General features: G+C 43.5%; 1 protein-coding gene across 2 annotated transcripts in view; it reads left to right on the top strand.

Annotated features, from left to right (window-relative positions):
• The window catches only part of CDKAL1 (CDKAL1 threonylcarbamoyladenosine tRNA methylthiotransferase), an 869,422-nt gene that overhangs the window by 621,993 nt on the left and 233,663 nt on the right, over positions 1 to 13,766 (top strand). For both annotated transcript variants that reach the window (XM_075585602.1, XM_075585601.1), the window contains one exon: positions 11,734 to 11,914. In XM_075585602.1, the coding sequence (XP_075441717.1) occupies positions 11,734 to 11,914 (181 nt within the window). The remainder of the gene's footprint in view (positions 1 to 11,733; positions 11,915 to 13,766) is intronic.

The raw sequence follows: 13,766 nt of genomic DNA, 5'->3' as shown, positions 1-13,766 counted from the left end.
TAGAGAACCAGAAGAGAGAGAGAGAGAACCAGGAAAGAGAGAGAGAGAGAACCAGGAAAGAGAGAGAGAGAACCAGGAAAGAGAGAGAGAGAGAAGAGAGAGAGAGAACCAGGAAAGGAGAGAGAACCAGGAAAGAGAAGAGAGAGACAGAAGAGAGAGAGAGAACCCAGGAAAGAAGAGAGAGAGAACCAGGAGAAGAGAGAGAGAGAGAAACCAGGAAAAGAGAGAGAGAGAGAACCAGGAAAGAGAGAGAGAGAACCAGGAAAGAGAAGAGAGAGAACCAGGAAGAGAGAGAGAGAGAGAGAACCAGGAAAGAGAGAGAGAGAGAACCAGGAAAGAGAGAGAGAGAGAACCAGGAAGAGAAGAGAGAGAGAGAGAACCAGGAAGAGAGAGAGAGAGAACCAGGAAAGAGAGAGAGAGAGAGAGAGACCAGGAAAGAGAGAGAGAGAGAACCAGGAAAGAGAGAGAACCAGGAAAGAGAGAGAACCAGGAAAGAGAGAAGAGAACCAGGAAAGAGAGAGAGAGAACCAGGAAAGAGAGAGAGAGAGAGAGAACCAGGAAGAGAGAGAGAGAGAGAACCAGGAAGAGAGAGAGAGAGAGAGAGAACCAGGAAAGAGAGAGAGAGAGAGAACCAGGAAAGAGAAGAGAGAGAACCAGGAAAGAGAGAGAGAGAGAGAGAACCAGGAAAGAGAGAGAGAGAGAGAACCAGGAAAGAACCAGGAAAGAGAGAGAACCAGGAAGAGAGAGAGAACCAGGAGAGAGAGAGAGAGAGAGAGAACCAGGAAAGAGAGAGAGAGAGAGAGAACCAGGAAAGAGAGAGAGAGAACAGGAAGAGAGAGAGAACCAGGAAAGAGGAGAACCAGGAAGAGAGAGAGAACCAGGAAAGATAGAGAGAGAGAACCAGGAAAGAGAGAGAGAGAAACCAGGAAAGAGAGAGAGAGAACCAGGAAGAGAGAGAACCAGGAAAGAGAGAGAGAACCAGGAAAGAGGGAGAGAACCAGGAAAGAGAGGAGAGAACCAGGAAAGAGAAGAGAGAGAACCAGGAAAGAGAGAGAGAGAGAACCAGGGAAAGAGAGAGAGAGAACCAGGAAAGAGAGAGAGAGAGAGAACCAGGAGAGAGAGAGAGAGAGAGAGAACCAGGAAGAGAGAGAGAGAACCAGGAAAGAGAGAGAGAGAACCAGGAAAGAGGGAGAGAACAGGTAAGAGGGAGAGAACCAGGAAAGAGAGAGAGAGAACCAGGAAAGAGAGAGAGAGAACCAGGAAAGAGAGAGAGAGAGAACCAGGAAGAGAGAGAGAGAGAACCAGGAGAGAGAGAGAGAGAGAGAGAACCAGGAAAGAGAGAGAGAGAGAGAGAACCAGGAAAGAGAGAGAGAGAGAGAACCAGGAAAGAGATAGAGAACCAGGAAGAGAGAGAGACCAGGAAAGAGAGAGAGAGAGAGAGAAGAGAACCAGGAAAGAGAGAGAGAGAGAGAGAGAGAACCAGGAAGAGAGAGAGAGGGAGAGAGAACCAGGAAAGAGAAGAGAGAGAACCAGGAAAGAGTGAGAGGGAGAGAGAGAGAACCAGGAAAGAGAGAGAGAGAACCAGGAAAGAGAGAGAGAACCAGGAAAGAGAGAGAGAACCAGGAAAGAGAGAGAGAAAGAGAGAGAAGAGAACCAGGAAAGAGAGAGAGAGAACCAGGAAAGAGAGAGAGAGAACCAGGAAAGAGAGAGAGAGAACCAGGAAAGAGAGAGAGAGAACCAGGAGAGAGAGAGAGAGAACCAGGAAAGAGAGAGAGAGAGAGAACCAGGAAAGAGAGAGAGAGAGAGAACCGGGAAAGAGAGAGAGAACCGGGAAAGAGAGAGAGAGAACCAGGAAGAACCAGGAAAGAGAGAGAGAGAGAGAGAACCAGGAGAGAGAGAGAGAGAGACCGAGAGAGAGAGAACCAGGAAGAGAGAGAGAGAGAGAACCAGGAAAGAGAGAGAGAGAACCAGGAAAGAGAGAGAGAGAACCAGGAAAGAGAGAGAGAACCAGGAAAGAGAGAGAGACCAGGAAGAGAGAGAACCAGGAAAGAGAGAGAGAGAGAACCAGAAAGAGAGAGAGAACCAGGAAAGAGAGAGAGAGAATCAGGAAAGAGAGAGAGAGACCGAGCGAGAGAGAGAGAACCAGGAAAGAGAGAGAGAGAACCAGGAAAGAGAGAGAGAGAGAGAACCAGGAGAGAGAGAGAGAGAGAGAGAGAACCAGGAGAGAGAGAGAGAGAGACCGAGAGGAGAGAGAGAGAGAGAGAGAACCAGGAAAGAGAGAGAGAGAGAAACCAGGAAAGAGAGAGAGAGAACCAGGAAAGAGAGAGAGAGAGAACCAGGAAAGAGAGAGAGAGAGAACCAGGAAAGAGAGAGACCAGAGAGAGAGAGAACCAGGAAAGAGAGAGAGAGAACCAGGAGAGAAGAGAGAGAGAGAACCAGGAAAGAGAGAGAGAGAGAACCAGGAAAGAGAGAGAGAGGAGAGAGAGAACCAGGAAAGAGAGAGAGAGAACCAGGAAAGAGAGAGAGAGAGACCAGGAGAGAGAGAGAGAACCAGGAAAGAGAGAGGAGAGAGAGAGAACCAGGAAAGAGAGAGAGAAGAACCAGGAAAGAGAGAGAGACAGAAGAGAGAGAGACAGGAAAGAGAGAGAGAACCAGGAAAGAGAGAGAGAGAACCAGGAAAGAGAGAGAGAACCAGGAAAGAGAGAGAGAACCAGGAAAGAGAGAGAGAGAGAGAGAGAAAGAAGAGAAAGAGAGAGAGAGAACCAGGAAAGAGAGAGAGAGAACCAAGAAAGAGAAAGAGAGAACCAGGAAAGAGAGAGAGAGAACCAGGAAGAGAGAGAGAGAACCAGGAAAGAGAGAGAGAGAACCAGGAAAGAGAGAGAGAGAACAGGAAGAGAAGAAGAGAACCAGGAAAGAGAGAGAGAGAGAGAACCAGGAAAGAGAGAGAGAGAGAACCAGGAAAGAGAGAGAGAGAGAGAACAGGAAAGAGAGAGAGAGAGAGAGAACCAGGAAAGAGAGAGAGAGAGAGAACCAGGAAAGAGAGAGAGAGAGAGAACCAGGAAAGAAAGAGAGAGAGAACCAGGAAGAGAGAGAGAGAGAGAACCAGGAAAGAGAGAGAGAGAGAACCAGGAAAGAGAGAGAGAGAGAACCAGGAAAGAGAGAGAGAGAGAACCAGGAGAGAGAGAGAGAGAGAGAGAGAACCAGGAAAGAGGAGAGAGAACCAGGAAAGAGAGAGAGAGACCAGGAAAGAGGGAGAGAACCAGGAAAGAGAGAGAGAGAACCAGGAGGAAAGAGAGAGAGAGAACCAGGAAGAGAGAGAGAGAGACGAGAACCAGGAAAGAGAGAGAGAACCAGGAAAGAGGGAGAGAACCAGGAAAGAGAGAGAGAGAGAGAGAACCAGGAAAGAGAGAGAGAACCAGGAAAGAGGGAGAGAACCAGGAAAGAGAGAGAGAGAGAGAACCAGGAAGAGAGAGAGAGAGAGAACCAGGAAAGAGAGAGAGAGAGAGAGAGAGGGGGGGAGGAAAGAGAGAGAGAGAGAGAACCAGGAAAGAGAGAGAGAGAGAGAACCAGGAAAGAGAGAGAGAGAATCAGGAAAGAGAGAGAGAGAGAGAGAGAGAGAGAGAGAGAGAGAGAGAGAGAACCAGGAAAGAGAGAGAGAGAGAACCAGGAGAGAGAGAGAGAGAGAGAGAACCAGGAGAGAGAGAGAGAACCAGGAAAGAGAGAGAGAGAGAGAGAGAGAGAGAACCAGGAAAGAGAGAGAGAGAACCAGAAAGAGATAGAGAGAACCAGGAAAGAGAGAGAGAGAGAACCAGGAAAGAGAGAGAGAGAGAGAACCAGGAGAGAGAGAACCAGGAAAGAGAGAGAGAGAGAGAGGGAGAGAGAACCAGGAAAGAGAGAGAGAGAACCAGGAAAGAGAGAGAGAGAGGGAGAGAGAGAGAACCAGGAAAGAGAGAGAGGGAGAGAGAGAGAACCAGGAAAGAGAGAGAGAGAACCAGGAAAGAGAGAGAGAGAACCAGGAAAGAGAGAGAGAGAACCAGGAAAGAGGGAGAGAGAGAGAGAGAACCAGGAAAGAGAGAGAGAGAACCAGGAAAGAGAGAGAGAGAACCAGGAAAGAGAGAGAGAGAGAACCAGGAAAGAGAGAGAGAGAGAGAACCAGGAAAGAGAGAGAGAGAGAGAACCAGGAAAGAGAGAGAGAGAGAGAACCAGGAAAGAGAGAGAGAGAGAGAGAACCAAGAAAGAGAGAGAGAGAATCAGGAAAGAGAGAGAGAGAGAGAGAGAAGAGAACCAGGAAGAGAGAGAGGAGAGAACCAGGAAAGAGAGAGAGAGAACCCAGGAAAGAGAGAGAGAGAACCAGGAGAGAGAGAGAACCAGGAAAAGAGAGAGAGAGAACCAGGAAAGAGAGAGAGAACCAGGAAAGAGAGAGAGAGAGAACCAGGAAAGAGAGAGAGAGAGAACCAGGAAAGGAGAGAGAGAGAGAACCAGGAAAGAGAGAGAGAGAGAACCAGGAAAGAGAGAGAGAGAGAACCAGGAAAGAGAGAGAGAGAGAGAGAACCAGGAAAGAGAGAGAGAGAGAGAGAACCAGGAAAGAGAGAGAGAGAGAGAGAGAGAGAGAGAGAGAGAACCAGGAAAGAGAGAGAGAGAACCAGGAAAGAGAGAGAGAGAACCAGGAAAGAGAGAGAGAGAACCAGGAAAGAGAGAGAGAGAGAGAGAGAGAGAGAGAGAGAGAGAGAGAGAGAGAGAGAGAGAGAGAGAGAGAGAACCAGGAAAAGAGAGAGAGAGAAAGAACAAGGAAAGAGTCAGGTCTTATACCTGGGGGATCTTACCCACAATCCCTAGTAGCTGGGCAGGAACTGGTATAGTATCCTCCACCCCTTCCTGGCATGGGATCTCAACTGTCACTAGCCTGCACCTGTAGATGGCAACAACGTGTCTTTCTGGTTAGCCTTCTCACATGCATGCCCATGTGCAAGCGACAACCCTAGCACTGCCAGCACTTACTAAAACTGACAGTACTAGGGCAGGGAAATTCAGTAGCCAGGGGGCTACATGTGAAAATCTAAAATAATAACAAGGCGTTTTTAAGGTGTGTGTGTGTGTGTGTGTGTGTGTGTGTGTGTGTGTGTGTGTGTGTGTGTGTGTGTGTGTGTGTGTGTGTGTGTGTGTGTGTGTGTGTGTGTGTGTGTGTCAGAAAAAACACACAGAAAATAAGTGAATATCTAAAAAATCATCCAAAATGCCTTTTATTTCCTATTTTCCTTTTCATCCTGCAGTTTTTATGCACAGTCACACTTGCTTATATGTGTACATTTATTCTGGTCCTATGCAAATAAGCACATTTTGAAATCGTCTGAGATAGTCAAATGCTCTGCACGCCATTGGAATGTAAAATGATTTCACTTTCACATGGTCTAAATAAATTTAATGTAAGGTTCTAGGACAGAACTCACATTTTGTGTGTATACATACATACAAAAAAACACACTGATGAAGGGAATCTGCACCTGATAGCTGTAGTAAAACATTTTATTCCATATAATGTGATCTGGTTTGCTTTTGAGAAATGTTTTTTGTTCCCTTTTTTGTCCACGTTTTCTAATAGACTTACAGTACATGAACAACTTGTATGAATGTTAAGGAGGAGGCAGAGAGGAAGGCATGTCATCTGACCACTATAAAAAGCGGTCACTCAGTGGTAATGGGCAATAGAAAGTGGTGGTGATTGGTTGGTGCACTTAACAACTCTTTCTGACCCAGGCAAATGAACGTTACAAGGCCAGAAAGTCTTTTAACATATACCGACCTGATGGAATTTGTATCCTTCTAACTTAGTTCATTCAATGCACACTGTCCGTCTTTATGTATGTAGCACTTGTTCCCCTGTACCTGGGAAGGAACTACTGGTACTGCTATTACCTGTTTGGCAACCAGGAGACCTGAGCCTCAGCCACTGGGAGCCTGGGGTGATATCTGATCCGTCTCGGTGCAGCGCCTCCACCTGTAAGGGATCCCAACGTGGTGGGATAGGCCCCTTACAGGAACAATACCAATAACGCACACACTCTGGTATATAACAACAGCCTTTACTGAACATGCAAGAAGCAGTACCCTGTACCACACAGTATAATAGGGCCAACTTAGTACCACCAATGAGTGTTCCCAAAGTACATAGGGTACTTGGCACCAATACAGTGATGTCCTTGTCCCCAATGTCAGGGCCCACCCAAAAGTGTAGGAGAGAGCGCTATCCCGTGAAGTGTTTGTGCACTTGTTGAGGTACTTGACCGGGGCTCCGGCACCCGGGAACTGCAGATTTACAACGGGGATCTGATTCAACGTTGTCGTCCGTGATGGCGCGAATTCGCCCAAAGTGGATTGTATCACCATACAGAGTCTCTTACAACGGAGAGTGTATGGTCCCAGACCACAGGCCATAGTCACCATGTGGCGTCTCACCGGTGCTGTACCTGACTATAAGCAGCTACAGGGGCAAGGTCCCTAACTATGGGCTTTCCCTGTAGCAGCCACAACCTATTGTGAGTCGGGGCCTAGCTGGGGCCTTAGGGGGGAGATCTAGCCTAGTCCAGGGAAGCACTGCTCCCTGGACACTACCTGCTCCGTTGAAGTCGGAGCTGTAGTTCCCCTGCAGAGCTGTGGGTGTAATGGCCGCCACTAGTGCTATACTGCGCATGGTGTACCAAAATGGCCGCTGCAACTCCAGCACCTCTCTGCGCATGCATGAACCTTCTCTGCGCTTGTGTGCGTACAAACAAAATGGCGACGCCCTCGGCAGAACACCGGCGGCCCGCTCGCCACCTCCCTGCACCGTCCCTAGCAACCCGGTCTGGCAGATGGGGGGGGAGGAGACTATAGAGGAACTGGCTACATCTATTTATAACAACATTTCTATAGCGCTGTACATTAGTTAGTAAGACAATGGTTGGGGATACATATGGACCATTTCATGTGATGCTCATAGAGTAATTGTTATGATGTTTTTGTGGTGGGCGGCGGTGGGAACATTATGATCGGGCTATGCATTAGGTTCATTGAGAGGTTGGTGGGCAGGGGTTGGGGTCAGGTCTCTGTATTTCATCTCGTCAGTGGCATAGTAGGACACATTTGAATCCACACAGATCGACGTTTCTGTCAAATACACTGACCTCTGGAGTGTCGGTTCCTTTTTGTTTTAGGAGGATGTGTCCAGTTTTATAGGTCTCCCCAGTGGGGGATGATTGCTGTGCACCCAAGGCAGCTACATAAATCCAGTGAGTGCACCCGATTCTTTCTTGTGGTAATGGGCCTGACAGTGGAGGCGATTGGATTGGTGAGGTGGATGAATTTAGAGGGTATTGGAGAGACTTTAGGAAGGGGTGAGGCTAGGGGAGATCATGGGCGGTGTGGGGGAGGGGATGGGATAGAAGGATGTTAACGGGGGGATCATGGAGTGAGATGAAGAGATACATTTTTAGTTGACCGCTAACAATAGGGAGGGGGCGGATTGGATGGGGCAGGGGAGTTTGTTACAGTTGAGGGGAGTGTGTAAGGCAAGTCCTTTCTGGCACATAGTTAAGATTTTAATACCATTTTATAAGAAGACAAAACCCCACCTCATGGGACTAGATTCAGTAAAGGTTGGTATTGCTTATGAAGAATTTGGCTTTGAAAACTAAAATGGGATTACAGCAATATTATTTAGAATCACCGCTATATTCACAAAAAACCGCATTCATAGATGGGTTGCGAAATTCATTTTTTGTGCATTGACTTAAGGTTAAGTAACCCAAGCAAAACAAATAAGTCAACTCCTAAAAGCTGTATTAATTGGTGCTAGCAATGCAAAAAATAGGGTTATATAATAGGATTTTTTTTACTAAACCCTATGACAAAAAATGATTTAACTCGATTGATGCCTGAGGCTACAAATGCATGGCAAAGAAATGCCTTCAGGCACCAAAGGGGTTAACATACAACACAATCACCATACAAATAAAACACAAAAAGCATAACATCCACATGTGTACATTTTAAGTCTCTAGTAGCCCAAGTGGCTAACGAGTCATGTGTTGACCCCCATTGGGTTAATATGTGATGTTCTACATTGTTAATATTATGGGGGGTGAAGGGTTACCACCTATTCTAGGTTGGCTCGTTTCATTTTGGCTGTTATGTAATGGTCATAATATCCACAGACATCGCCAGGTGTCCGAGTTTAGGGAGTACCTGTGAATAAGTAATTAGCCAGTAATTCCTCCTTTGCATGTGCCGTTTCTAAAGGTAACCCGTGACATATTACCACGCAAAAAAAAAACATCATTTGTGCTTTGATGCTTGTGATATAACTAGTAATTAGGACTATAAACACCAATAATGCAATTTTATATTTATCGACCTGTGAATCCTCCGCCCCCCCCCTCACCCTCCACCTTGCTTCTCTGTCTTAATAATTATAAGCCTTCAACAAAAGAACAGCCTGTAAATTAAGCAGTACACATGTTTTATTAATTACATCGCCCATTACAATGACAATGGCACACTATTACGCTCATACTTTAACTTCCCCATTTTATATATTTGCGGTAGCCAAATGCAGCCTAATAAACGTTCCAAGTCTGTTTGAATGGGTTGCTTATATGTAATTTCTTGCTGCTATACCAAGCAAGTCCATTCTAGAAATGTAGAAAATAATCAATCCAAGGCAAATCTAATTACTGTTATAAATACAACCTGGTCTCTGAAAGGAGCTCATACATTTCTGCTGTTTCTGAAATGTTTTTCTTACCCAAGATTAAGTGCAACAAATATACATTTCATTGAATCTACTTACTCCCATAAACTGTTGCCATAGGAACAGACTTAACAGAGGTTTCTGCTACTCATACATTTAGCAGTAAATGCTTTTACTGTTGCCAGTGGTATCATAAAAGTAGTTTAAATAACTAGAGAATAACAATATTGTCACACTTAATGAGTGTTTTATTATCACTCGAAGCAATGTCACATTATGCTGCTAGCTAATAATTTCCAGTATGTCTTATTTATTTGCTGTGCTTCTTTGTTCATACAATTTCTAGGGGAATAAAAGGGAGATGTCAAATAGTTCAGAATAATTTTACAATGATATCCTGATAACGGTGATACATTATTTATTACCAGTAGTATGAAACCAAATTCCATTTAGACATTAGTTTTTTTTTTTTAAATTTCGAGCAGGCTAATGTACTTTCTGTTCTTGCCCCAATTCCTTTCATATATTTATTTTAGTGCTTTTTTGTGTGTGCGTGCGTTTGCGGAATATAGATTTTATAACAATGTTATAATAAATTGGCAATTTTGAAGAAAAGTTGCAGAAAATGTACCACGGTTTATATAGAAAAAAACTCCGTACTTGCACTAGCAAATTCTGCATTTATTTGAAAGATGTATTATACAGTGTGCAGTCTCATAATCCGTCGATTATTAGTTGACAAAGAACCAAAGCATATGACTCCAATCCATAAGAGCGCATAAGCTAAAGCTGAACGTGCACTAGCTGCGCACACTGAAACGCCCGTTGATTTGCATGATCACATTTTAATAAATAACCCCCATAGTATATTAGGACATTATCTATGAAAACTGCTTTCAAGTAAATGAAGTATTCATTGTTACAAGTCAAAATGACCCAACCATGTGCACAGAGTACATGCACGTTTACAAAACCTTGCTAGCAATTGTTTCCAAAGTGTAGTGTGCCTGATTTCAAGAAGGCCTAATCTTGTTAATGATTTCATTCAGGGTTGGTTGTGAAGTAGAAGAAAAAAGAAGTGAGGGATGACTATGTATGTGTGTAAATAACAAACCAGCACTTAATAGCCAGTGCTACCATCACATTTAAGCAACAGCACTGCACCTGCCTCATCTCACTTCTGCCTGTTGAATAGAACAGTACGTGCTTTGAATTTGGGCGGTAACTAAATTGTGAGTCTGTCTAACTCCTAGCTCTTATCTACAAGTGGGTGTCTTCCATGGGATCCACACTTCTGGACTTAACAGTATTCAGAAATTCATGTTAGCGGGAATACCTGGTTATCTGTTGTAAGTAAATGGTTTTATCAGGAGCACGACTATTAGGATTACTGAATATGTCTGCCAAACGTGATGTTTCCGAGATATTTGTATGTATTCTCTTAATGCATCTTTTCCTTGAGTTACACATTTTAGACCATTAGTCATTATATGGTGGTAGTTGTACTGTACAATGCACTTTACACGTATTCACTGTAATACAGTATTGCTGGTGTGGGAATAAGCCTTTGGAGTGCAGACTTTTTGATATATAATATGTTTATCAGCAAAAAAAGGGGCACAAGTAATCTTCTGATGAGCAGCTGCAGCTGCTAACAAATGTCAGTGCGTCTGATTGCTACGTGTAATTACAAGCTTTACTACTTCCATTTCAACAAATGGCTTGTACCTGATTGCCCCATTTCTCTGTATTCTGTGGCCTTTTGATTGCTTCCATACTCTTCTTGGGTTTCACGAAGTATAACTGTGAGCTGAAGAACATTCTTACTAAAACATATTTGGGGGGTGGGGGAGGAATTCTCTGATTTGTCTGCTATACCCAATATATCGTTCTTTGACATCCCTCAGTTCGTTTTAATGTGCATTGAAACTATTAAAATGGCAGAGAGTTCATAGAGCATGTTTAAAGCACTTTTTAACAGAGTCCATTTCATGTAAGAAAAAAAAAAAGCAGAAAAATCAAATTAAAACCGTTCATCCTTGAGGACCCTTAGTGTGTAATATGACAATACTGTTCTTTACAAGCTGTGGTGAAAGAGCAGAGCATTCAAATCATCATTGGCTCCAGACAGCACCTGGACTTGATGATCCATACAGTCTGCTCCTGACCCTCTAGAACTACCATTGGGGAAACGGTAGGGTCTTTATACCGAGCTCTCATTGCTAAATGAATTCACAACATAGTACAATGCCGTTTGTTAGACCATTTGTCTAAAATGTTAGTTTCATTTTATGAATGTTTCCTTACGCTAGCTAGATGCACAATATAAATTAATAAAGACCATTGTATGAGCATCTCACAATTTCTCTGCATCTTTTTACTGCTCTACTGTACTGTATGTGAGCACTATCCAAATTGTTTATGAATTGTAGCAAGACCAAATTGAATAAACTGACTTGATATATTAACACTGGTTTCAAATTTCTATCCATCTACTGTAGCACTAAAATAACCATTTTTGGAGCATCAGGTGATTATTTGCTGGATGGAATACAGCAATATTTAAATTCCATTTTAGAATGGATGCCAACAACTTAAGTTGCCATTATAAAGTTAGTTACCTTTTGTTAAGCTAATTCCCCAACTCTACTAATCTGTGAATAGAACAGAAAGCCCCAGGAACATTTCTTTTTCTTACCTAAAGACGATTAAGCCAATAATGGGAAACGGACTACAGTACTTCATGTTAAAAGCTGGAAACATTCCAGCCTCTTCTGTTGCTAGAGGGGTTAATTATACCTAAGCAGTTGTGTGAATAATATCCCAACCCCTTCAGTGTTGTACAGACCTGCAGTGAGGTCCAGAGCAATACGTCCCTGTCCCCTCTGGCAGCGAAGTGGTTAAAATAACGATAATAAGAGGCCTTTGGGAAATTTGTTGTAGAGAACTTGGTAGAATCTTAAATCCCCAGACTGTAGTTTCACATGTTTTTTCCATCTATCTTGTAGAGTGCCCGGAATTACAATCGCTACGGACATCATCTGCGGCTTTCCTGGAGAGACAGATGAAGATTTTCAGGAGACGTTGAAACTAGTTGAGGAATACAGATTCCCAAGTCTCTTCATTAATCAGTTTTACCCGCGCCCAGGGACTCCAGCTGCTAAAATGGTGCAAGTTCCAGCGCATGTGGTAAGCTATTTTATCCCAATGTGATGGTTCAAGCTTTTAAGCCGTGCACTGGTTCGTATGTTTCAGGAGAATATGTATTTAGTTGCTTTAAACAGGGTATATGACACCCTTATTAGGTGCACAGGGGTAAGTGCATTACAAGGTGTCCACATTGATTGCATTGCCTGTAGATTGTGCAAAGCATAAAACAGAACCTGTTCTGTTCATTGTTTATTTCTGTAAAACGGGTTATCAGTAAAGACATAGGGATTCATCTTATTTTCAAGTACATTTTTGTTTTCAAGATCAGTCAGATATTGTGTTAATATATTTTTTTTAAAACTGCAAATTAAACCATACAACAAGCTTAGATTTTTTTTTTTTTACACCTGTATGATTCTGCGGTGTGTACTTTATAAAAATTCTTCCATCTAATTCCATGTAATACACAAGGCAATGGAACGTATAGGAGTAGACAAAGTCTTTTGAAAAGATTGCGATTCAATTTCAAGAGTACCTATAAAACAATAATATTGTGCAGTTGCACCTCTCTGGCATCTTGACTGCACAGTGATCAATAAAAGGATCCCGGTCTTTTGTGTTTCTTTACAACGTGTTTGTGGGACTGTCACCGGAGACCAGGCAATTTACACCTTTTTAACCTGGATTATTCACTGAGCAAAACAAGGTAATGAAATTAATTGAAGTTTATTTGTACAAAATCGCTTACACACAATGGAACACAAAATACGGACAAAAAGACATGCTTACTGGGGGTCTGGGGTCGAAAACTAGACTTTCCTAGGTGCAGGGAACTCTAAATAAGAGTTTTACCCTGACCAGGACTTAGCCCGGAATCTCCTGGTTCCCAAATCGGCGTGAAGTTCCACACGCCACCGCTCCCTTCTCTTCTGAGAACTTGGACTTTCTTGACAGTGAGCTACCACCGATCCTCTGTAACTCAAATCGGCTACAAATCTCAGCCACGTTCGCTACATTCGATTTTGAGAACTTGGATGCAAAAGTCGGGACTTAGAATCTGGCAGGCAGGTTTTTCTGGCTTGTAATCAAAGCCGGTTGCTTTGCTATTCGCGCAAGAGCAACTTTGAAAAGCCTGCCAGCGCTCTTTCTACCTGGAGAACTCAAATCTCATTGGCTCACACATTCTTTATAGTATGTGTGTTTCATTCATGCCAATCATCGAATGAAAAATACCCAGCAACCAATCGGAGGCAAGCCGGTAAGAAAAGTCGGGTCAACGGGAAATATGAAATAGCCAGGAGACATGCGCAAGCCTGGCACTTCACTCCCTGGCTATATCAATGCCACCCGCTGGGACAGGCTCCTCCATGTCTGGCAGAGCAAGTGGCATCCTAGATGCAGGCCTTCCCTGCTAATCAAATGCTTTTCTCACCTCTAGTTATCATATCCTCTTGGATGCATTTTTTCAAATGTAACCACATCTAATTTAGCTAGCCTTTTATCAAAAGTAAGACTTTCCATCCCCTTTATTAATTGTGTGGCTCTTCGCTGTACTTTTTCCAGTTCCATAATGTATTTTTTATGGAGTGGTGCCCATACTGTACTCTATGTTCACGGTGTGATCTTACTAAGAATTTATACAGTGATCAATTTATGCTTTCTTCTCTTTCATACATAACCCATTTTATGCAAGATAATATTTTATTTGCCTTTGCAGCTACTGCCTGACATTGAGCACCATTGCAAAGCCTGCTGTCTGCAAGCACTCCTAAATCCTTCTCCATCAACGATTGACCTCATTTTGGCCCATTTAGTTGGTGTAGTCTGTTTATTCTTGCTTCCCAAATACACAATGTAACATTTACCTGTATTAAACCTCATCTGCCATTTC

The sequence above is a fragment of the Ascaphus truei genome, chromosome 2 (genome assembly GCF_040206685.1).
Source record: "Ascaphus truei isolate aAscTru1 chromosome 2, aAscTru1.hap1, whole genome shotgun sequence".
Taxonomy (NCBI): domain Eukaryota; kingdom Metazoa; phylum Chordata; class Amphibia; order Anura; family Ascaphidae; genus Ascaphus; species Ascaphus truei.
Note: the sequence above shows the minus strand (reverse complement) of the source record. Positions and strands in the feature narration are given on the sequence as shown.